The sequence below is a fragment of the Muntiacus reevesi genome, chromosome 3 (assembly GCF_963930625.1).
Source record: "Muntiacus reevesi chromosome 3, mMunRee1.1, whole genome shotgun sequence".
NCBI classification, from domain to species: domain Eukaryota; kingdom Metazoa; phylum Chordata; class Mammalia; order Artiodactyla; family Cervidae; genus Muntiacus; species Muntiacus reevesi.
The window spans coordinates 109,497,499-109,522,700 of record NC_089251.1 but is presented as its reverse complement, the minus strand read 5'-3'; the positions used below and the strand labels follow the sequence as shown (position 1 = coordinate 109,522,700).

General features: G+C 46.4%; 1 protein-coding gene across 2 annotated transcripts; it reads right to left on the bottom strand.

The window, feature by feature from the left end:
* Positions 1–2,059: 2,059 nt before the first annotated feature.
* NCMAP (non-compact myelin associated protein) lies at positions 2,060–25,202 on the bottom strand. 2 transcript variants are annotated; one of them, XM_065927530.1, is made up of 4 exons: positions 25,122–25,202; positions 12,069–12,159; positions 7,762–7,846; positions 2,060–5,352 (listed from the first exon to the last, which is right to left on the bottom strand). In XM_065927530.1, the coding sequence occupies exons 2-4, from the start codon at positions 12,148–12,150 to the stop codon at positions 5,211–5,213; spliced, it is 309 nt and encodes a 102-aa protein (XP_065783602.1). In that variant the 5' UTR covers positions 12,151–12,159; positions 25,122–25,202; the 3' UTR covers positions 2,060–5,210. The 2 variants fall into 2 exon arrangements, with proteins under 2 accessions (XP_065783602.1, XP_065783601.1); XM_065927529.1 differs by lacking the exon at positions 25,122–25,202 and adding an exon at positions 15,898–16,038.

Below are 25,202 nucleotides of genomic sequence, written 5' to 3'. Positions count from 1 at the left end.
TATCCTCCTTCTACCAGGAGGAGAGAGAGCATCCTATCAGCAGAGTTAGGGAATTCAAGGCTAATAAAACTGTGTAAACAAATACTGTCACTTCTTCATCCATCTGTTACTCCAAGCCCAAGCCTCTGTTTCACTGTTGTTGCTGTTGTTTAGTCGCTGAGTCATGTCTCATGTCTGACTCTTTTGTGACCCCATGGACTGTAGCCCACCATGCTCCTCAGTCCATGGGATTTTCCAGGGAAGAATACTGGAGAGGGTTGTCATTTTCTTATCCAGGGGATCTTCCTGACCCAGGGTTCAAACCAGGGTGTCCTGCATTGCAGACAGATTCTTTACCATCTGAGCCACCAGGGAAGCCCCTTGCAATGAACCAAAAATGATATTGCATAAATATCCTGCTTTGTTCACTTCGGAGGTCTCATTTCTGACCACTGTACATATGAATTAATCTTTTTCTCCTGTTAATCTGTTTTGTGTCGATTTAATCATTAGACCCGTAGAAGGCAATGGCACCCCACTCCAGTACTCTTGCCTGGAAAATCCCATGGACAGAGGAGCCTGGTAGGCTGCAGTCCATTGGGTCACTAAGAGTCGTACACAACTGAGCGACTTCACTTACACTTTTCACTTTCATGCATTGGAGAAGGAAATGGAAACCCACTCCAGTGTCTTGCCTGGAGAATCCCAGGGATGGGGGAGCCTGGTGGGCTGCCGTCTATGGGGTCGCACAGAGTCGGACACGACTGAAGTGACTTAGCAGCAGCAGCAGCAATCATTAGACCAGCCAAGTGAAGTCGACATCACCAAAAGGACAAATGTCAATGATATTGAGACCATTCATCTCAGATTAGGACTTGAACTCATGTGCAGGGGCTCAAATCCAGCCAAAATCCATGATCTTCCAACTGAGATCACACATCTGGTTTTAGGACTTAAGGAAGCTCAGATTCTTGATGTCTCATGGCAGAAAGAATTCAATGAGACAAAGTAATAGGTGAAGTGAAGTGAAGTTGCTCAGTCGTGTCCAACTCTTTGCGACCCCATGGACTGTAGCCCACCAGACTCCTCGGTCCACGGGGTTTTCTAGGCGTGAATACTGGAGTGGGTTGCCATTTCCTTCCCCAGGGGATCTTCCCGACCCAGGGACTGAATCCGGGTCTCCCGCACTGTAGGCAGACGATTTACCGTCTGAGCCACCAGGGAAGCCAGAAGTAGATTTATTTAGAGAGGAACACATTCCGCACAGAGGGTGTGAATCATCTCAGAAGACAAGAGTGGCCTCGAAATATGGCGTGGTTAGCTTTTATGGGCTGGGTAATTTCATAGGCTAATGTGTGGAAGAAGTGTTCCAGCTCTTTTGGGGAAGGTGGTGGAGATTTCCAGGAATTGGGCCATCAACCACTTTTTGACCTTTAAGGTCTGCCTGGAAATTGTCAGGGCACCTGTGAGGGTGTCATTTAGCTTGCTGACGTGTTACAATGAATGCATACTGAGGCTCCAGGTTTAGTGGAAGTTGACAAATCCACCATCTTGAACCTGTTTAGTTCTAATACGTTTATGTCGTGTCCTCGGACTGTACCATTCTTTTGAAGGTTGTGCCCTGTCCCCTTCCCTGTTTCACTTGCACCTGTTTCCTCATCCAAAAAATAGAAATAATGCTCACCCTATGCATGGGAGTTGTAATGGCTAAAGAAGCTAGTGGGTAGAAGGGACTCATCCTATGCCTGGCACAGAGAGGAGTTTAATTAATGGTAAACATCATTATTGGTAATTTGGGTTCCATTCTAACGTCTCCTCCACTCCTAGGGGTCTCCAAACTTTGGCATCTCACCCTACTGTGAAATGGAATTCCTTTTGTAATATTTAATGAAGTTAACAAGTTTTCTAGCTCACAGAGCAGTCCATCTTTTCCACCATCCTTCAGAACTGAGAGTGCAATGTTTGAAGCAGCTCTGGCCTTCCCCCAGGATCCTGTTTATATTGTCAAGGAAAGAAAGTTTCCAGAAAAGGTATTTGTTAGCTCCAAATTGAAATCAACTCAACAAATATTTGACTTAAACATTTTTTTTTATTTTTAGACATTTAAGCATTTAATATCTTTCTTTGATTCAGTAGCCAAATAAGGCACCACCTGCTCATTGTGGAAAGGCACCTGTCAGAAACAAAATACAACTGTGTCGCAAGATGCCTGTCTCAGGAGGCCAGCTGCAGACTCCCTGAGAGCAGGGCCATGCTTCCTGTGTAGCACCTCAACTGGCACACAGGAGCCCTAACGACGTTTATTGAGTTCATCGTCATCGGTGAAAACCGAAACACAACAATCCTTTTTTCTTTGCCTCCCCCTCACCTCTCTACTCTCCTTTTCCATTTCCAAACTTTCATTTATACTAGAGGAATATGCTTTTCTTTCTTGGAAGGTTCCACTGTGGGCAGAAGAGTTTGGTTTTAGAGTTGTTTTTGTTGTTCAGCTGCTAAGTCATGTGTGGCCCTTTGCAACTCCATAGACTGCAGCACACAGTCCTTCACTACCTCCCAGAGTTTGCTCAAATTCATGTCCATTGAGTCAGTGATGCCATCCAGCCATCTCATTGTCTGCGGTCCCCGTTTCCTCTTGCCTTCAATCTTCCCCAGCATCAGGGTCTTTTCCAATGAGTCAGCTCTTCAAATCAGGTGGCCAAAGTATTGGAGCTTCAGCTTTAGCATCAGTCTTTCCAATGAATATTCAGGGTTAATTTTGTTTGGATTGACTGGTTTGATCTCCTTGATGTCCAAGGGACGCTCAAGAGTTCGAACACCACAGTTTGAAAGAATCAGTTCTTTGGTGCTTAGCCTTCTTTATGGTCCAACTTTTTTTTTTTTTAAAGCAAAATACTTTTGGGAAACATATCTATGTGTGCTTGAGTCCTTAAATGGCTTTGCCCTGGTTTGAGGCATCTCATGCCTTGCTCCTTGAGACTAAATGGTAGGGGGAATGAAGCAGGACTCCTTAGAGCTTGGATGGACTTGGAAAGGGCCCCCTTGGCTACAGAAGCCCAAAGAAGCTAACAAAGTGAATTTACTCTACTTTTGTTGTGGAAGCTAGACCCTGACCTCCACTCAGACACATGAATAAGCCTGTCCTACTCTTGTTCAACTCACAGAAGAATCCACATTCTTTGAGCCAGGGTGTTAGGGAAGAGTGTGATACAACACAAAGATGCACCTTAGAGTCAAAGAGACTTGGATCTGAGTCTTGTCTTTGCAACTTACTAGCTGTGAGACTTTTGGCAATTATTTTTTCTCTTTGAGTTTGAAATTCTCAATGGCAAATGGAAAAAATAGCATCTCCCAGGGTAACTGGGAAAGACAAATCCCAGGAGAAAATTTACATGAAAGCACCTTGCGAAGTGTCTGGTGGATATTTAAACACAGGATGGAGAAGAGATGTCTGGGAAGAAAGAATTTGCCAGTGTTTTTCGAGATATGTTCGTGTGTGTGTGTGTGTGTGTGTGTGTGTGTGTGTGTGTGTGTGTTTGGCCACATGGCCCTCAGGGATCGTAGCTCTCTGACCAGGGATTGAACTTATGCCCCCGGCATTGGGAGTGTGAAGTATTAACCACTGGACTGCCAGGAAGGTCCCTCTCCAGACAGTCTGAAGTGAGCATTTCTATAGTGGGATGACAGGAGCTGTATAACTCTGGGTCAGTCTTCCTACCTCCAAGATCCTCAGTTTTCCCTTGAAAGGGATATCTGACTACAAGAAGAAGAGACTCCTAGAATTTAAGATTAAAGGTCAGAGTGTGTCACTTTCTGTAACAGAATACAGATTTATTACCTTGTTTCCAAGATGTTGTCAACTATGAAATATACAATTGGTTAAAAAACAGCTTTTTGAGAGGAAAAAAAATACAACTTTGTTAATGGGTCCATCAATTTTAAAACATATTCTGACTTCAGAATCATTAAAATGGGAACAAGCGTATGTCTTGCAATGGAAGAAATTCATGATAATAATGCTGGTTCCCATTTAGAGCGCATCTGTTGGGTGCCAGGCACCACCTGAGCCACTTTACTAGGTCATCCAGTGGGGCAGACATTATTCCATTTCATGTTAGGAAACAGAATAGGGAGGAGTCAAGTCACTCTCCCATGGTCTCACAAACAGGAAGTGGGGCTTAGAAAACAGATCACTTTAATCCCAAATTCTTTCCTTTTTCAACTGTTCTCCAGGCTAAGGAGTCAAAGAGATAAGTTCTGTCCAGGGGAATGGTTTGTGAATATGGTACTTTGAATATATCCAGAATCTTTGTAAAGTGACCAGGAAGGCTAGAGGTAACATAAATAGAGTTGTAATCTAATCAGTCTCCAAATACCTGACCTTGGAGGTAAGGTGGTAACTAGAGAGTGAGGACTGCTCAGAATCCAAATAGAGGGAAGCCAAGAAATGAGCCCGAGTCAAGGTTAACCCAGCCATACCACCCCCTGGGGTGGGAGGGGCCCTGGCTGGTCTCCAGGCTCATTCTTGGCCCGTGGACACTGCAATACGCTCTCATCCTAGAGGCCATTCTTCCTATGTCTTCCCAAGGTCATCCTGTGTCCTTGACTTTGACTCTTTACTAAAGATGTAGACACTTTTGGAGAATTCAATTTTTTCTATAACCTCTCTTAAAGATGGAGAAACGTGCAGATCAGTTCTCAGAAGCTAGCTAGTGTTCATTTAGTTCTAGAACAAGTTGTACATGAACAAGTTGAGTTTTGGTTAGTGAGTCCCAGTTAGTTCCCCTGTGCCTGATTATGGGATCGGGTATTTTCGGCTGCAAAGCTAAGCATAGGGCCCTTCCTTTGATATGACCCCAGGCAGACCCCATGACTCTCAGGAGCATGCCCTGACTCCTGACTCCTAACCAGAAGACGCCTGGGCTATCTGCATGCCTGCCTACCTGTCTGTCTGTCTAGCTGTTGTGTTTAGGGGAGACAGCTAAACCCACATCGGTGGATTCCCAACATAGCAGAGCTTTTAGGAAGGGTGGCGGCAGGGATACGGATGAAGCTGGGCTGGGGTCGGGCAGGACGGGGTTGGGAGTCACCAGAAGCATAAGGGATTGAGTAAGAGATGCCCCAGTCAACCTGACCGGAAGGGACTCATTGTGAAGCTGCCAGAGGAGAAATGTGCTTCTTGGTCTTGACTGAAGGCTCTTTGGTCGGTAGCTGAGCCAGCACCAGCGTGGGTGTCACCGAGCCTCCACGTGGATATCAACAGGGCTGAAGGTCACCGTTGCGGGCTGTTGGCTGATGTTGCTGTTTGCGCCCAGGGCAGAAGGGGAAGCTGGCTTGGGGCCCTTGGGTTCCAGCTCCCGTCTCGTCCTCATTTTCCTGTAATGAGATACCCACACAGGGCTGAGTCTTCCTCGTGTGCCCTGCGGAACAGGCTCTGTAACCACAGCTCCAGAGAGGAGATTACTGTAGATACTGCTACTGCATATAATTTCCGTGCGATCCAGTAGGACCTTGTTGTTTATCTCTTTTATATACAGTATCTGCTAACCCCAAACTCCTAATTTATTCCTCTCCTCCGACCCCCACCTTTTCCCTTTGGTAACCATAGGTTTGCTTTTTATGTCTACGAGTCTGTTTCAGTTTTATCTTATTTACTTATTTCACTTTTGGCCACACTGCCAAAAAGAATCCCTGACCAGTGCACACCCTGCATTGGAAGTGTGGTGTCTTAGCCACACTTAGGGAAAGCCCCTGTTTCTGTTTTATAAATAAGTTCATTTGTATCAGATTTTAGATCCTATATGCAAATGATGTGTGTGTGTTAGTCGTTCAGCCGTGTCCGACTCTTTGCAACCCCATGGACTGTAACCTGCCAGGCTCCTCTGTCCATGGGATTCTCCAGGCAAGAATACTGGATTGGATTGTCATTCCCTTCCCTAGAGGATCTTCCTGACCCAGGGATCGAACTCTGGTCTCCTGCATTGCAGGCATTTTCTCTACCATTTGAGCTACATGGAAGTCCTTATATAAATGATATCATATGATATTTGTCTTTTTCTGACTTACTTCACTTAGTATGATAACCTCTGGGTGCATCCATGTTGCTGCAAATGGCATTATTTATTCTTTTTCATGGAGGAGTATTCCATTCTGTATGCATACCATATCTTCTTCATCCATTCATCTGTTGATGGACATTTAGGTTGTTTGCATGCCTCGCTATTGTTAGGTAGTGCTGCTATGAACATTGGGGTGCATGTATCTTTTTGAAGTATTGCTTTTCTCTGGATATATGCCCAGGAGTGGAACTGCTAGTTCATATGAAAACCAACCCTGAATACTCATTGGAAGGACTGATGCTGAAGCTGAAATTCCAATAGTTTGGCCACCTGATATGAAGAACTGACTCACTGGAAAAGACCCTGATGCTGGGAAAGATTGAAGGCAGGAGGAGAAAGGGATGACAGAGGATGAGATGGTTGGATGGCATCACGACTCAATGGACATAAGTTTGAGAAAGCTCTGGGAGTTGGTGGTGGACGACAGGAAAGCCTAGTGTGCAGCAGTCCGTGGGGTTGCAAAGAGTTGGACATGACTGAGCAACTGAACTGAACAGATGGAAATGGCAACTCACTCCAGTATTCTTGCCTGGAGAATTCCATGGACAGAGGAGCCTGGTGGGCTATAGTCCACAGGGTTGCAAAGAGTTGGACACAACTGAAGCAACTTAGCTCGCACGTGTGGTTACTCTCATTTTAAGGTTTTTAAGAAACCTCCATATTGTTCTCCACAGTGGCTGCACCATTGGCATTCCCACCCACAGTGCAGGAGGGTTCCCTTTTCGCCACCCCCTCTCCAGCATTTATTATTTGCAAATTTTTTAATGATGGCTATTCTGATCAATATGAGGTGATACCTCATTATAGGTTTTTTTTTTTTCAAATTTTTATTGGAATATAGTTGACTTACAATATTGTGTTAATTTTAGCTGTACAGCAAAGTGAATCAGCTATATATATACATATAGCCACTCTTTTTTAGATTCTTTTCCCATATAGGGCATTACAGAGTACTGAGCAGAGTTCCCTATGCTATACAGTAGGTTCTTATTGATTATCTATTTTATATAGAATAGTATTTATATGTCAATCCCAATCTTCCAATTTATCCCTCCCTCCTTACCAACTGGCAACCCTAAGTATATCTGATACATGTGTAACTCGACCTCATTACAGCTTTGATTTGCATTTCTCTAATATTCAGTCATGGGGGGGCCACCTGTGTGTTTTCTTTGGAGCAATGTCTATTTAGAGACACTTCCGCTGTCCTTATCATTATTGTATATCAAACATACTTCTCTAAATACAAAAATCTAGGGCCACTGTGAAGTTCTTCCAGTAGTGAAAGTGAAAGTGAAGTCGCTCAGTTGTGTCTTACTTTGCGACCCCATGGACTGTAGCCCACCAGGCTCCTCCATCCATGGAATTTTCCAGGCAAGAGTACTGGAGTGGATTGCCATTTCCTTCTCCAGGGGATGTTCCCAACCCAGGGATTGAACCTGGGTCTTCCACATTGCAGGCAGATGCTTTACCGTCTGAGCCACCAGTCAAGTTTATTCTTCCAGCAGAATAAACATCAAAAAAGGACCCACAAAAGGTAAGAGCATTTGAAAATGGACTCAAAGATACTGCTGTGCAGATAACAGGCAACTACAAACGTTAGCTTCCATTCATCCTAGCATCACTAAAGGGACCAGATGGTTCTAAAGCCCAGCGCACCCCGTACCTGTTGTACATCTTCAGCAAGATCAGAACCACGGTGAAGATGATGATGACAACCACCACAACGGCAGCAATGATGGCTCCAGAACCTACGAGGAAGAGAGGAGTGGAGATGGCCAATGTGCAGAGAACGCGTTAGTTGCTCACTCACGTGCGGCTCTTGGTGACCCTGTGGACTGTAGCATGCCAGGGAATTTCCAGGCAGGAATACTGGAGTGGGTAGCCATTCCCTTCTCCAGACGACTTTCCCGACCCAAGGATCGAGCCTGGGTCTCCGGCATAGCAGGCAGATTCTTTACAGTCTGAACCACCAGGGAAGCCTGGGCTAGTGTGCAAACTGAAATCCAAAGAAGGATTCGGAAGGTGAGAGCAAGACCCATACAGTGACTCCCTGCATCCTCACTGGGTCGAGGAGAGGCGTGAAAGCCACAGTCACTGCTGGAACACTCACTGCTGACCCCAGGATAGAATCACTCTCGGGTAGCAGAGCACCACTACCTGCTGTGTGTGTGAGGGCCCTCAGCACATTACCTGCCAAAATTCTGCTGTAGGTCCACTTCTGCTCTTATCATCCCCAACATAACTCCAAACTTCTTTCATGAAACAAAACATCCTTGCATCTTTTTGATAATATAAAAGTAATATGTAATTTTTGTAGATTTATGTATGTTTTTTAGCTGTGCCATATGGCATGTAAGATCTTAGCTCCCTGGCCAGGGATTGAACCCATGTTTTTTCTCTGCATTCAAAGTGTGAAGTCTTAACCACTGGACTGCCAGAGAAACCCCTGTAGATAATTTTGGTAATATAAATACAAGCCAAAAAGGAGGGGAGGATAAGACCTCATTGCCCCAAGAACCACTGAGAGTCTACATATGTATACATTCACCAATGTGATCATATTTTTGCATATATACATGTTAAATATCCATAATCTTTTGAATAATTTAATAATCCTTTCTTAAAATCTATCTTAAGAAAATATTCATAAATATGGAAAAATATGCATTTGATAAAAATGGAACCATGTTCCATAAACTGTTTTATAACAAAATATCCTGATCATATTGCTATATAGGTATATAGTTTTCTTCATGACTTTTGAAGGTTGTATAGTACTCCATTGTTTGGCTGGCCATAATTTATTTGCCAGTTCTTTATTGAGGATATTTATGTTGCATTCAATTTTACACTATTAAAAACAAGGCTATAATGAATGTCCTTGTAGCTTAATATCTCAGATCCTACTTTCAATATCAGCGCCCAATATAACGTCAATTTCTAATTTTAGGTTCAAGATCAATATCCTTGCCAGAATTGATATTGAAAGTATCAAGAATCATAAAAAAGGTTCACACTTTAAACCAATCTATTTGATTCTGGATAATTGATCATAGGCAATAATCCCCAATAAAGAAAAAGCTGTATAAGTGAAAATGCTTATTACATTATAAATATTCTAAATATGGAAAAGGTTAAAAAAGATATGGTATACTTATCCCTTGAAGTATTATGCAATAATTAAAATAATGATTATGAAGACTCTGGTCCATGGAACACTTATGATGATGTAAAAGTGGAAAATAGAATATAATACGATACACATAACCACATATACATCTTGCAACCATTAAAATATGTGCATACAAACATAACATTAAGCAAAAGAAGTCAGATACAAAACATACAGATACATGATTCCATGTATACAAAGTTCAAAACCAGGGTAGAATTAATCTATGGTGGTAGAAATCAGAAGAGTGGGTTCCTTGAGTGGGCAGGGGCTAATGCCTGCAAGGAGCACTGGAAATTCTGGCACACCATGGTGGTCTGCTCCTTCATCCGGGTGCTGGTCACACAGCTGTGTGCACTCTGAAAATTCATCCAGCTGTGCACTCATCATTTGTGCCATTTTTTGCATGTATGTAATGCTTTTATAAAAAGCTTACTTTTGGACTTTCCTCCTGAAAGTCTAGTGGTTAAGACTCTGCGCTTCCAACTGCAGGGGGCACAGATTTGATCCCTGGCCAAGGAATTAGGATCCCACATGCCTCCCACAGCATGGCCAAAAAATAGTTTACTTAAAAAAAAAGACCTGTGCAATTATTCATAGGAAGAAAGATTGGGAGGGACAAACGGAGGGGGTGGGAAATCCATCATGAGTAACTTGCTTTCCTGTCCTTCCTGGGGAGTCCAGTGGGTTTTTCAACCAGTGGCCAGATGATTCCTTGTCACGGCTGTCCTCTGCGCTGAAGGGTGTTCAGCAGTATCCCTGGCTTATACTCACTCGATGCCAGGGACGCTTCTCCCCACACACCCCCAGGTGGGACAACCAAAAATGTCTTCAGGCATTGCCAAATACCTCCGGTGGTAGGGTTGCCAGATACAATATAGGATACCCAAGTATATTAGAATATCTGATAAATTTCAAAATATGTCTGAAATATTACATATATCCTTTATTATTCTAAAAATCTATCAATTGTTTATCTTATATTCAAATTTAATTGGTAATCTGTTCTTTTTTATTTGCTCAATCTGGCAATCCTATTTAAGGGGCAAAATTGCCTGGTTGATATTATTAGTCCCACCTTGCTGACACTAATTCTATCTGCTTTGCATTTTCCTTCAGAACTGTTTTGAGACACTCCTCAGCAGGCCTCTGTAGGTCTCTGCGCCCAGCAAAGAGCAGGCTAACATGTGAGCCGTCCCAAGCGCGGGTCTCCATGTAAGAGACACATCCTGCCACGAATCTAGTTTCCTGCCAGTACCACAGTCTGGAACTGATTATCACTGCTCATCACTGCTCCATGTGTGTTGGGAGGCCTGTTCCATCCGAAAAGGTATGTACCAAATGGGAGAGGGGAGCTTCCCAGGTGGTGCTAGTGGTAAAGAACCCGCCTCCCAATGCAGGAGATGAAAGAGATGTCAGTTCAATCCCTGGGCCGGGAAGATCCCCTGGAGGAGGGCATGGCAACCCACTCCAGGATTGTTGCCTGGAGAATCCCACGGGCAGAGGAGCCTGGCGGAATACAGTCCACAGGGTGGCAAAGAGTCAGACATGAGTGAAGTAACTTAGCATGCATGCATGCATGTACAAAATGGACCCAAACTTCACCTAATACAATCAGTTGGTTTTCTGAGGAGTGGTCCTCACTTTTCTCCTCTGGGACCCTCTTCTTGTTCCTGGCAAAGGTCTTTCCAGGACTAGCTTTTCCCACCTACATTCACTGACTTCTTTGTAAATTGACAGGATGTTTTTGCTATCCAAAAAAAATTAAAAAATGAAAGTCATTGCATTTTAAGGTGACTCGTACAGGGCCATTTAAAAAAAATTATTTATTTATTTGGCTGCATTCCATCTTAGTTGTGGCATGTGAGCTTAGGTTGCCCCACAGCATGTGGAATCTTAGTTCTCTGACCAGGGACTGAACCCCATTACCTGCATTGGAAGGTGGGTTTTTAAGCACTGGACCACCAGGGAAGTCCCATGTGGGGCTATCCTACAAGAGATTCAAATTTCCATTGCCCTCCAAGCCCTCAAACTCCATAATGAAAAAAAAAGTAATGGGAGTAATAATAATAATAATAATAATACTCATAAAGTACTTAGGCAGGCTTTCCTGGTGGCTCAGTGGTAAAGAATCCACCTGCCAATGCAGGAGACCTGGATTCCATCCCTGGGTCAGGAAGATTCCCTGGAGAAGGAAATGGCAATCCACTCCAGTATTCTTGACTGGGAAATCCCATGGACAGAGAGGAACCTGGTAAGTTACAGTCCATCAGGCCACAACTTAGTGACTAATCATCATGTTTCACAGGCATGGAGGCGATTCTAAGTTCTTCAAATGGATTATCACTTGTAGCCCTCACACCTACCTATGTGGCAGATCACTAATCCTCCCATTGTACAGATAAGGAGGGCTTCCCTGGGGGCTCAGTGGTAAAGAATCTGCCTGCCAATGCAGAAGGCTCGGGTTTGATCCTTGGGTCAGGAAGATTCCCTGGGGAAGGAAATGGCAACCCACTGCAGTATTCTTCCCTGGGAAATCCCCTGGACAGAGAAGCCTAGCAGGCTACGGTCCACGGGGTCCCGAAAGAGTCAAACACAACTCAGCAACTAAACAACAACGACAACAACACAGATGCTGAAACAAGCCCAGAGCAGTGAAGTCACGTGCTCAGGTTCATGCAGTTGGCAAATGGCAGCATCGAGACCAAGGCACTTTGTCTGCAGAGGCCACGCCCTTGACCTTGACAGACCCTGCCCCACCCTCAACCCCCCCGGCCGCCAAGCCAAGTTGGCCTTACTCTTGTACAGAAAGTCTTCTCCCCTGGTGGTCATGTTCAGTGAGTAGACGGTGTTACCCCCCAAAGGGGTGGCTGTGGTCATCTCGACGTGCTGAGAAGGAAGATGAAATTTTGGTTAAAACCAGTCATTTTATAATCCCTGTATGATGCCTCTTTTGGTCTTCATCTTCGTGACTGGAGAAAATATTTAAGCATGTAGTTTCTCTTCAGTCAGTTCAGTTCAGTTGCTCAGTCGTGTCTGACTCTTTGCGACCCCATGGACTGCAGCACGCCAGGCCTCCCTGTCCATCACCAACTCCTGAAGTTTACTCAAGCTCATGCCCATTCAGTTGGTGATGCCATCCAACCATCTCGTCCTCTGTCGTCCCCTTCTCTTCCCACCTTCAATCTTTCCCAGCATCAGGGTCTTTTCAAATGAGTCAGCTCTATGCATCAGGTGGCCAAAGTATTGGAGTTTCTGCTTCAGCATCAGTCCTTCCAATGAATATTCAGGACTGATTTCCTTTAGGATGGACTGGTTGGATCTCCTTGCAGTCCAAGAGACTCTCAAGAGTCTTCTCCGACAACCATAGTTCAAAAGCATCAATTCGGGGAGGATGGGATGTTTCGAGAGAACAGCATGTATATTATCTATAGTGAAACAGATCACCAGCCCAGGTGGGATGCATGAGACAAGTGCTCGGGCCTGGTGCACTGGGAGGACCCAGAGGAATCGGGTGGAGAGGGAGGTGGGAGGGGGGATCAGGATGGGGAACACATGTAACTCCATGGCTGATTCATGTCAAAGTATGACAAAGCCCACTGCAATGTTGTAAAGTAATTAGCCTCCAACTAATAAAAATAAATGAAAAAAAAAAAAGCATCAATTCTTCTGTGCTCAGCTTTCTTTATTGTCCAACTCTCACATCCATACATGACTACTGGAAAAACCATAGCCTTGACTAGACAGACCTTTGTTGGCAAGTTTCTCTTAGCAGCAAGTAAACATCAGGCCTTTTGCCATATACTATTGGAGCTCCAACTCATTGGAAAAGACCCTGATGCTGGGAAAGATTGAAGGCAAAAAGAGAAGAAGCCGGCAGAGGATGAGATGGTTGGATAGCAACACTGATTCAATGGATCTGAACACAAGCAAACTCTGGGAAATAGTGGAGGACAGGGAAGGCTGGTGTTCTGCAGTCCATGGGGTTGCAAAGAGTTGGATACAACTTAGCAACTGAACAAGGAACAATGGGGAGTTAAAAATAAGGTTTGACATTTTTAACGATTTCCGTTTTTCAAAGAAGTTTCAATTCATTCAACAATATTTATTCAACTCCTCCTAACTATGTTTCATACCAAGTATCTAAATTGATCTTCTGGAAAATGTGCGAGGAAGGTTATTATTGCCATTTTACTGATGAAACTGAAGCCCCCAATACCACATGGAGCCCCAAGTTTACGCAGGAGAACTGAACCCAGGGCATCTATTTCCCATGTTAGTGAGACTTTGGCCACCCTACAGTGCCTGAAATGCTGTTCCTGGTTTCAAAATCTTTACAATTTAAGATGGGGGTGGGGGAAAGAAGCTAAAAAAACTAACTATAATATATGATTATTAAGCAGTCAGTGAGAGGAACTATTGGGTTGTGAAGGGTGACTTCAAGAAGATTAATCTGAATGGGCCTTGAAGGATGGGCGTGGTTTGGGCTGGGGGTGGGGTGAGAGGCAAGAAAGCGAGGCTGAAGTTGCGCAAAGCCCTCCAAGCAAGAGGGATGTCTTCCCCCAGCTAGCGAGACGTGGAACTTGGCCCAAAGACCAACAACTCCTTGCCTCCAGAAGCTCGCATTCTGGTGAGAGTGAGACCCTAGGTTTGATCATGGCATTCCCGGGCTCAAAAAAAGCAGTCATCTCCTGGGCACCCACACCTGAATGTCTGGCAGTGAAAGCCCGTCACTGGCTGCTTCCAGCCTCCTTTTCAGCCTCTTGGCTCCCCACACCAACCTCTGTCAAATCGCTGGGACAATGAGCCACTCCATCCTCCCACGTCACTCCTGGTCTTTGCTGTCTCTAAGCTGCGGCCCCAGGCTTTGGCCCCCTCCAAGTCCCCTACCTCTGCCAGCTCATGATGGAAACAGGGGCCAGCACCCCTCCATCGGGGTCACCTGCAGCCAGGCTGGTGGCTCTGGAAACTACGACCTGTTCCCGGCCAGCGCTCCCATTCTCAGCCTCAGAGTGACCCCGCCTGGCTGGGTCTGCTGATCCACAGGATGGGCTCTGCCTTCACCGTCTCTGCCCTCCTTTAAGTCTTGAAGTCCTGCTTCAGTCACAGACCCAAGCCCCGCTTGTCTGTCCCTTCCTCCCCTGAACCAGATCCTCAGGACTTGGATGACTCAGGCTCCCTGAAGGACCCCTCTGACGTCCCCACACTGGCCAACCTTTCCGCCTGGCTGAGCTTCCTGTCTCCCGACCACCTTAAACAGGCCTGGGTTGCCAGCCACGCTCCGCTGCCCACTCCCCCTCCAAAAGGAACCTTCCAGACTCAGCCCGGTCACCTCCAGGAAGACTTCCCGCCAGACGGAATCAACCCTCCTGCTCTCCTCTCCGCTCTCCCTCGCAGCGCTCGGCAAAGACGCGCCTCCACGGCCGGTGGCTCCCTTCTGGGTCTGGCAGCCAACTTTCCGAGCTCATTGTCAGGCCCTTGAGTTAGAGACCGCTTTTGGCTTTTCCCCCACATCTTTCTGCCTCCTTCAGATAAAAGAGTCTGGCTCTCCTCACCTTTGTGGGTGGAAGGACCTGGGTGAGTGGTTGAACTTCTCCCAGCTGGGTTTGCTGTTTGTAAAAGGAGGCAGCTTTTCCCAAGGAACTGAGGGTTCAAGGTTAAGTATGAGAAGTGCTTTAAGAGCTCAATAAAGGGTATCTCTTAGGATTTTTAGCAGGTATTAGTGAGTATTTGCTGAGCTAATTAGAGACAGGAGCTCAAAACAGGAAAAAAAAATTCTTTCTATAAAAATAAGTATGGACCAATAAGAGAACATGGCATAAAAGTCTTCCCCAACCATCCACCCCCGACTCCTACTCCCAGGGAGAGGTTCCCTCTCACAACACACATTCCTTATCTTGGCACATAAAGACTTTTAATATGCGTTTGCCTAAACTCTCTGCTTCTGTCTCCACCAATATCAAGCTGAGCACACTCACCAGTAATGCTTTCTCACAATTCCCCCCCCCCCTTTTTTTTTTTGGCTACACCTTGTGGCTTGCAGGATCTAAGTTCCCCAATCAGGGATTGAACCCAGGCCTGTGGCAGTGAAAGCACCGAGTCCTAACCACTAGACCGCTAGGGAGTTACCCACAATTCCTTTTAAAAATAGAAAAAAAGGGGCAAATAGGTGGCCATTGACCAAAGGTCACCTAAGGAGAGAGACATGGCATAATCACTGGATAAACTAAACTCTACCATGGACTCATTCCCCGTTAAACCAACAAGCACAGAATTGACTGAAGCCATCATCTGAGTGTCCGCCATGTGCACAGACCTTGTACCAGATATTTTTTATCCATCCTCTGATTTAATTAGCAAATGCCATGTAAAGTAGGTCTTCCTTTCCCCTTGTTTCACATGAGGACCCTGAGACTTTCCATATGGCCTGAATGCTGCAGGCTTGGCAAATGAACCCAGAACTGCAAACTTCAAAGCCTGTATCCTTCCCTCTGCATCACCTGCCCCTGGTACACACCCGGGGTGGGGATGGGGGCTCAAGACCAGTCACTACAGGAACCCGCACACATGCACACAGATACTAGTCACTACAGGAACCCGCACACATGCACACAGATACATACTGACCAGTATCGGAGCCGTCTAGGGCCGCCAGGGCACAGGCTCCTCCGCAGGTCCTTCAGGGTGACCTCCTGGGTGCCGGGTTCCAGGAGGGACTCCCTTTCAGATGGGTCCGGCTGCTCCTCTTTCTGAGAGAAGAGTGAGCAATCCCAGAGCATACTTTGCCTCATCTAAGGGCCAAGGGCTCTCAATTACATCTCTGTTCCGACCACATAGAGAAGGTGGGAGGGAGGGTGGTGGAGCGTTGATAGCCAAGGGTGTGGGTGTTTTCATGTGTCGGGCCCCTGTGATTCTTGTTAACCAAGTGAAGTCCAGCAGGGAGATGTCAGTGTCAAATATGTCCATGACCAGGGCCCATGGCCACAGAAAATGGGGGAGTATACAGGGAGGTGAGGCTGATCTTCATGGACAGAGGTTAATTTAATAATAATAATAATATACCATGTGCCCCAGGCACTGTACTCAGTGATTTATGTGAGAGGTCTCATTGAATCCTCATATCTGTCTGATTAGGAGAATACAGTCACTGTGCCCATTCTACAGATGGGGAAACTGAGACCCAGATCAGAGAAGATATCAATCTAACTTCACAGGGCTAATATGTAGCTATGCTAGGATTCAAGCTAGGGTTTGTCTAATTTCACAGCCCCTTCTCCATAAACTCTCACTAGACTGCTCCCCAGAGAATGCACAAGGTGCAATGGCCAGCACCTAGGGGCCAAATCAATGTAGGGCTTTGATGAGAAGACCCTCACAGGCTGTGGAAGAGAGAGAGGCCAGAGCGCTTCATCTAACCCTGACCCAGACTGGTCCCTGACCTTGCCTATACTCTGAGCCTCTGTCTCCAGCAGAGCCTTAATCACATTTACAGAATCTACAAGGAGCTGTTGTTTCCTTGGGTTGTTTACAAATGGCCTCATGTGGGAGGTCATTTTGGGAAGAGATGGATAGTCATGACCATTTACTCACTGAACCATCCTTCTCTGTTCCTTGGTCAAGTATAAGGTCATAGTGAGTAAAGTCGCTCAGTCGTGTCTGACTCTTTGCGACCCCATGGACTGTAGCCCACCAGGCTTCTCCGTCCATGGGATTTTCCAGGCAAGAATACTGGAGTGGGTTGCCATTTCCTTCTCCAGGGGATCTTCCCGACCCAGGGACTGAATCTCCCACATTTTAGGCAGATGCCTTACTGTCTAAGCCACCAGGGGAGTCCCTAAGGTCATAACGCGAGGATCGATGTTGCCTCCTGTCCAGAATATCCCCCTCCCTTCTGCTCTGCCCCCACAGTATCCTTCTTCTCTCTGACCTAGCCTAGCTGTTCCTCCCTGGATAAGAAAACCCAGATGCTATCAAGGCTGGCAGACCCCTACCCAAATGGCCAACTATAACTCAGAATAGGGAAGCTATGAATGCCTGAGACCTGCCAAGACACTGGATTGATTTCTCATTCATCTGAGAGAGGGGAGATTTAGCATGACTTCGTTTCTTCTACAGACAAAAACCTAACTACTCCCAAGCTGTCCCTTAGGTTAGTGGGATGGTTTAATTGTCAGAAAAGTAACTTTCATTTTGGGACCAAAATCTCTTCCTTTGTGATTTTAACCCGTTGGTCCTAATTCTCCTCCCACAGAGGCAACCCATTACCTCTTACACACGACAATGGACCTTTTTAAAAGCCCTTCCACGTACAAAAAGTTAAGGTTCTATGAATGGAACAGTGATGGTGGCTGAAATCAGCATGTCATTTTTACCTTCTACCAGTAGGTGGCAACAGCAGTTGGCTATAGTATGTCCCTTTGAACTTCCTTGGTGACTCAGACGGTAAAGCGTCTGCCATCAATGTGGGAGACCCGGGTTCAGTCCCTGGGTCGGGAAGAGCCCCTGGAGAAGGAAATGGCAACCCACTCCAGTATTCTTGCCTGGAAAATCCCATGGACTGAGGATCCTGGTAGGCTACAGTCCACGGGGTCGCAAAGAGTCGGACACGACTGAGCGACTTCACTTTCTTTCTTTCACTATAGTATGTCCCTTGGAACTTAACCAACAAATGATTGGTAAATGTCCTGTCAGGCTTCCCAGGTGACTCAGTGGTAAAGATTCGCCTGCCAATGCAGGATGGGTGGTTTAGTCCCTGGGTTTGATAGATCCCCTGGCATAGGAAATGGCTACCTGCTCCATTATTGTTGCCTGGAAAATTCCATGGACAGAGGAACCCGGTGACTTACAGTCCATGGGGTTGCAAAGTGTTAGACATGACTGAGCACATACAAATGTCCTGTGAATCCAACACGTTTCTAAGTAGAGATGCTTTCTGCCCTCGAAAACAGCAACTATATGTTCTCTGATGATTTTATTCTCCGGGATAAATATTCTCAGTTTCTTCAAACAATCTTTAGTATCCCTCATGAATAGGTTCCTTGTTTCTTTATGTGTCAGTATCTTCCTTAAATGAAATACCCCAAACCATATGCTTGACTCCAAAGGGGACCTGAACCGTCCAGAATGACATTTTTCTTGACAATGATCAGACCTGAGCTTGAATTCAGTTATTTGCTAGCTGTGTGACCTTGGTCGACTTTCTTCACTTCTTAGTTTTCTGATCCGTAAAACAAGAATTATAGACTCCACAGGGTCATGTGAGAATTAAATGAGATAAAACATGTGATACGTTTAGCACAGGGACTGGGCACAAAACCTATTGATATTACACTGGATTAATGCAAACAAATAGCCTACCAGCTTTTCAAGCAGCTACAGCCCACTGCTCCACACACCCTGTTGAGATGCCTTTTCCTGACTTATCCTGTGCCTGGTTATGGTCAGTCAAAGCCCTACGATCAGTACATGAAAGGACTTTCTACACTCAGAGTCCTTTGGAACTAGAAGGCAATGATAGCTGTATTACGGATGATGACGCTATTATGATGAGCTGCGGTCTAGTAACCAGGCCCCCAGGACACTCTTGTGCAGTTGTCTTTTTGAACTTACATATAGGACTTTGCACTGATTCCTGTTAGCCTTGACCTTGTTGATTGGGTCCTTAGGAGAGAAACTCCAGCTCCTGCTGGTGCTTTGAGAACTCTTGATGTTACTGTGACAAAGCACATGGTCTGGGAGCTCGGGACCTGGCAGGGGCTTTGGGGTCAGGAAGTCTTAGGTTTTAATCTTGGGATCCCTGCTGACCAGCTCTGCAAGCCACCTCTCTAGGCGTCAGTGGTCTCATTTATAAAACAGGAAAAACAGTTTCATTTATAAAACGTTCCCTATCTTGTGGGGTTCTGAGAATAAATGAGATGTTCTAACTGCCCAGCACAGTGCCTGCAGGAGTAGAAGGGGGCGACAGAGGATGACTTGGTTGGATGGCATTGCTGACTCTACAGACATGAGTTTGAGCAAACTCCAGGAGACAGTGAAGGACAGGGAAACCTGGTGTGCTCCAGTCCATGGGGCTGCAAAGACTCAGACACAACCGAGCAACTGAACAATGAACAAAGTGCCTGCTGGCTGGTGGGTGATCAGTGAATGTCCATCCTAGCTCCTTTTCTCTTTTCTCTCCTGTTCCCCCTACTCTTCTTGGAGTCCCCAGTTCTCCACCTGATCAAGTGTCTGCTGTGCTTGGTCGAGCTCAAGTATGAACAAAGCAGTCAGGGAGCCAGACTGCGAAGGCTGATATCCCAAGAAGGGGATCTGAGGAAAGACTCATCAGAACATCCAGAACTTTGACCTTCTCCTCCATCTCCACCAAGGGCAGAGACAGAGGAAAGAGTGAAACCAACCCCAAGCAGGCAAAAGTCCTAATGGGACTGGTAGGGCCTGGGGGCTGCTGGGTGTGCAGGGAAAAAGCATTAAAGAATTCTTAACCTGGGGTGAGACTCAGGAGACATGGGTTTCCTTTTGTTACTCACTTGCCATAGACTTTGGAAAGTCATCGTCTTCCATAGACCTTGATTTCCCCACCTGCAAAATGGTCTAGTTTGGAGATGATCTCTAAGGGCCTTTCCACCTGTGGTTCTAGGGTATGGACCAGCCATTCATAGCTGATCTCAAGAACCTGTGTTTTCCGAAAGCTCATCTTTCTTTGTAGCTATCGACTTGGGGGATATTGGATGAGGGAAGACGGTGTGTACAATTCAGGATGGAAGGCAGGAATCCTTCCTGGAAGGTAGTTGAGACTGCAATAAAACAGGGAGAACTCTACAGAGGGGCTTGACATGGCAGCAGATTGCATATGGGACCCTTAGGAACCTCCAAAAGCTCTGTTGAATACATGGTGATCCCAGTCTGCTTGAATCCAGACTGGCTCCCTCCTACACCCTCCATTCCTGTTGGGTCCCATGTCATCTCCCCCCACTCTAATTAGCTCTGCCTGTATGTGGCTCTGTCCCCGTGTGTGTCAGAGCTCCCAAAGGTGGGGGCTGAGTTGGCATCATACTACCTGGAACTTAGTCCCCCCTCCCCCCGCCACAATTACATACTGACTATGTTCCTTGCAGTTGGCTCTTAGAAATTAGGAAGCCCATTTCTTGTTCCATGTATCCATCTACTCTTCCATCCTCCCATCCACTCATCCACCCACCCACTCACCCACGGTGCACACAGTCATTCTCCCACCTGTTCTGTCCACTTTCCGTCATTCATTCAACAAGCACCCACCACCTCCCATTTGGCACCAGGCATAAGTCTGCCTTATGACCACTTTCGTCTGGGATTTCTATCTGTAACTTTGTACATGAAAATTAGACTTGCACCAGCTCTGAGACCATTCAAAGAGGGGCCATGGGGATCATGTCTCTACAGCTCAGACAAAGAGGATGAAACTATTTCTTTTAAGAAAATTTCCTTCTATCAGTAGTTAGTGGGGATCATCCCCCTCATGCCTGGCCCAGCCTTGATCACAGAGAGGTGGCTGATTAACATCATATTGAAGTTCTTTGGAAAAGGCAGTGGCCTGTGGATCTGGAAGTGTGGGTTCCAGGTCTACCACATCTATTAAGTTTTATTTACCCACCTGTCAACTTCAGGCTTGAACATCCTGTGTTTCTGATTTTTGTGGCCCACATTGTATAGAAAAGATGCCTCAAGGAGCTTCCCACCCAAGACCTGCAAGTCTAATTTTCATGTACAAAGTTACAGATAGAAATCCCAGATAAAAGTGGTCACAAGGCAGACTTATGCCTGGTGCCAAATGGGAGGCATAGGGTGTGCCAGGAGTCAGTGGGAGGAGACCAGTGGGCGTCCTGGTTGAGACTGATCGAGAGCCGGAATGTGACCTGCGCCTTACATTTACCCCTCAGTCTTTGGGCTCCAGCCAAGGGCCCAGCTTCCAAGGGTCCTCAAATATACCTAACCTCCTATATAAATCTCCAGGTGTCCCACTGTCCCCAAGGGAAAAAAGGCACAAGGGTAAAGAGTTGATGGCTCTATGCAAATATGTCAGAGGAAGATAATTCAACCCCAACATTCTGATCAGGAAGGAAAGGAAACTAAGGGAACTAAGGAATTTAAGGGGATGCTAATGAATTTTTTTTTGGTCACCTGGGGATCAGGATGCGGATATCTTTGAGGGGACCATTACTCAACCTCATAGACAGGACCCATATCTGTTGGACTTCAAGGTCTGTAGTCAATTCACACCTGTTTCCTCAGCCCCGTCCTGCCTGAATTGACACATCTCACAGGCCAGGTGCTGCGGCAGATGCAGAGGTCGATCAGACACGCCGAACGAGTAGCAGGTACGAGGTACATTGGGAGGCAGTACAGGAGAGCTACCGTGAGAGGAGCAGAGAAGGGGTCCTAGAGACACTGGGCAGGCAGGCTAGGGGCGTGGGGAGCGGGCTCAAGAGGCAGCTGGGCAGGCCCGATCCTGTCCCTGCCGAACGAGCTGAGTTCACATCTCAGCACCTACTCCCAGCCTAACTACAAATACACTTGCAGTTCACCCTGTCCTGAAGGACCACCCTGCTCTAGCCTGTGCCTGCCAGGATTCGGTCCCATTGGTGGGATTTATTTGCCCAGTTTGGTCCAATCAGTGGGATTAATTTACCCAGTTAACTGGTGACCATTCTCAATTTTTCTTTTCTTTTTACTTATTTGGTTGGTCGCACCAGGTCTTAGTTGTGGCACTCAGGACCTTTGATCTTTGTCGCGGCATGCTGGGCCTTGAGTTGGAGCATGTGAACTCTTAGTTTCATGTGGTATCTAGTTCCCTGACGAGGGTCTAAACCCGGGCCCACTGCAGTGGAGGCTTGGAGTCCCACCAGGGAAGTCTCATTCTCAATTTTTCCTTTTCCAAATCTCCTCCCTATTAAGGGAGCTAATATATAGGATTCAGACTCTAATCTGTCAGACCCAAAGGTTTGTATTCAATCCTCTCCAGCCTCCCCTGCCCGTTCCTGTCTGAACAGACAAATCTCTTCCCTGCCAAGGGCTTAGAATGTCTTTAGTTTTATAAGCCCCCTCCCTGCCCAGCTCTGGTTTGCAAGGATGTCCTGGCCCCTCCATGAGCCTACCCATCCCTTCACAGGATAGAGAACTCACACGGAGTGGGTGAGCCGGGCATTCTATCCCCCAGACAGGCAGCAGAGCCTTCTACCTCTTACAGCAGCTTTCAGGCTCTGCAGTGACTCAGCAGTGGTTTCTCTGGGCCCAGAGGAAAACAATAGGTAAGAAGGACAAACTCTGGTTTGCTTCATCCTAGGAGAAATGATTGTAGGATCTATCTTTGTTTTTCAAAAATTGCAGGAGGGGGACTTTTCTAGTGTTCCAGTGGTTAGGACTTTGCACTTCCACTGCAGGGAACATGGGTTCAATGATCCCTGATGGGGGAACTAAGATCCAGCAGGCAGCTCAATGCAGACCAAAAAAAAAAAAAAAAAAAATGCAAGAGGGAATTCTGGTTAACCAGAGCAAATGGAATATAATTATCTCTGCTTCCTCTTGAAACTCACCCCACCCCCCACAAATGGCAGTAAAGGAATTCGGACATACGACACCATGAGGTCAAAAGGGATAGGAGAGATGACAGCCACTTTGGAGAGAGTCCAGTCCAGGTTTGAAAGTTGGAAAAGCTGAAGGCTAAGTGTGACTGAGCAGCCTGGCAAAGACTGAGGCTCAAACCTGCAGACTGGGGAAACCAACAAAAGCTGAAGGCACAGAAGAAACCCCAGATTCTGCTGATACTACTAAAAGCCAGGGTATGAAATGGGGCTGGAAAGAGGAATTTGCAGTTCAAATCCATCCCTTCCCCGCCAAACAGAGACAATGCAAAGGGCAGAAGAAAACTTCAACATCCTCGGAAAGATGAGATACTATATTTATAAAACAAGAACAGAATGCTATAAGAAAAGAATATTCTAAGAACAAGAAAGAGTGCTAGGAATTTAAAATATGACAAAAGAAATGTAAAAGTTCAATAGAAGCATTCAAAGACAGTTGAGGAAATGTCTCATAAAGTGGAACCAAAAAAGACTGAGAGATAAAAGAGGCAAAAACAAATTACTCCAGGAGGTCCAACATTCTAATGATAAGAATTCCAGAAGTGACTAAGTGGGAAAAAAGTCAAGGGGAAGCAATTATCAAAGAATACATGGAAATTTCCTAGAAACAAATGACCTGAATTTTCAGAATAAGAAGATGGTGGACTCACCAGAAAAGTGAATATAAAAGATGCACAACGGGACTCATCATCATTACCTCCCAGAACAGGGGGCGTAAAGAGAATATCCCACACATCTATCAATTATTAAAAAAAAAAAAAAAAACAAGGTCAAATATCCAGAAAAGGATCAACACTCAGATGAAACCAGAACGTCCGTGGATTTGACAGCAGCAGTCCCGAAGCTCTGAGCTAACTCTCCAAAATTCTAAGGGAAGATTATCTCCAGCCTAGAAGCGGACAGACGCCAAACTAAATATGGAGTGGAAGGGTAGAAGAACAACATTTAGGGGCACAAAAAGCTTCACACACAAAAAAATCCGCCCTGCCCCATGCACCTTTTCCTGGAGGATTTGCCCCATGAAAGCGGAGGAGTGAGCTGCAGGAGACGCTCCAAGGACCCAGGGACCAAGGGGCGCCCGGGTGATGCTGTGGGTAGCAGGTCCGACCAAGAGGTGGAGGGAGGTGCAGAAGAATTCTGCCAGCCAAGAAAAAGGTGAAACTGGTCTATTTTCTATGTGTTTGTCCAGAGTGAAAGGAGATCCACTCTTTTGCTGGAGAGTTTGTGGGATGAACTTATGATGGAAAATTCAGCGCCTCCAAAAGTCTCCTCCCTTCCACTCCTCTCCCCACGAGGCTTCTTTCCCTGGTCCCCACACCTTCTGCGGTGATCCTAGGAGGCAGCACCTGTGATCACTGGTTTGGTGGAAGCCACTCTGAAAACTCTCCTTACAAATGGGAAAGCTAGGGGCCAGCGAGGTGCCCGGGGCACACGGACGGGAGGGTGCGTTGGTCATTCACTGGGTACTCTTTCCAGAACGCCTTTCTGATTCACCCAAGACAAGGTCAGTAACAACAATAGCAAGAACCAAAGACAACCCAAAGGAACCCCGGCCGGTGAGCGCAATGAGGTCCCGCCTGGCCCAGTGTTGCCCCCGCGGCGCTGCCCTCAACCACCCTGCCTGGTAGCTGTGCCTCTAAAACGCACAGCCGAGGCTTCTGAGTTACTTCTCACTGCCGCCTGCTGAAGCAAGAACACAGAGGGGTAACTGAGTTGTGTCTACCATGGGCAGGCCACTCTGAACCTCCGAAGGAAAAAAAAACTGGGCTTGGGAGTGCAGAGAAGAAACCAAACCCAAGTCTCTTCAGAACCAGGCGCCCTGACCCCCAGCGCCCCCAGCTAGCTGCTTCTAATTTAAGAACCCAGGCCAGTGCCGTCCTACAAGATCCAATAATCTGAGGTTACCCCTGATGTTGACTTTTCAGCAGTCTCCCTTTGATTCTCCGTCTCTCCTCCACCTTTGGCAAGGGCTTGGCCAACCTTCGAGTCTTTGTCATGAAGGAGTCGAGGATGAACTCTGCCTGCAGCATCTGCCCTTGACTACAGAGCTAGAGGAGCCTAGTACTGTGGAGCCTGTTACGTGACACCTATCCTCTGCGTCTCAAAGTCCCAGGCTGTGGCGCTCACGACCTCACCGGTTCAGCGGGCTCAGCACCCAAACCCCAACCGTGAGGCCTGACGTGGGAGGCCAGGGGCCCTGGGCTGGAAGTTAGGAGTCCAGGGTTCGAGTCTTACCTCTGTTACTGGCGCGCAGTGTGACCTTGGGCAAGTCACCTGTCCTGTCTACACTCAGTTTGTTCCCCTGCAAAGGGCTCG

What these genes read in the sequence shown, in the direction of transcription:
- NCMAP (XM_065927530.1), bottom strand. Translation starts at nt 12,150, where the DNA reads ATGACCACAGCCACCCCTTTGGGGGGTAACACCGTCTACTCACTGAAC. An exon ending in AGAAGACTTTCTGTACAAGA is followed by an intron (nt 7,847 to 12,068) that starts GTAAGGCCAACT and finishes TCTTCCTCGTAG; the next exon opens with GTTCTGGAGCCATCATTGCT. An exon ending in TTGCTGAAGATGTACAACAG is followed by an intron (nt 5,353 to 7,761) that starts GTACGGGGTGCG and finishes ATCTCATTACAG; the next exon opens with GAAAATGAGGACGAGACGGG.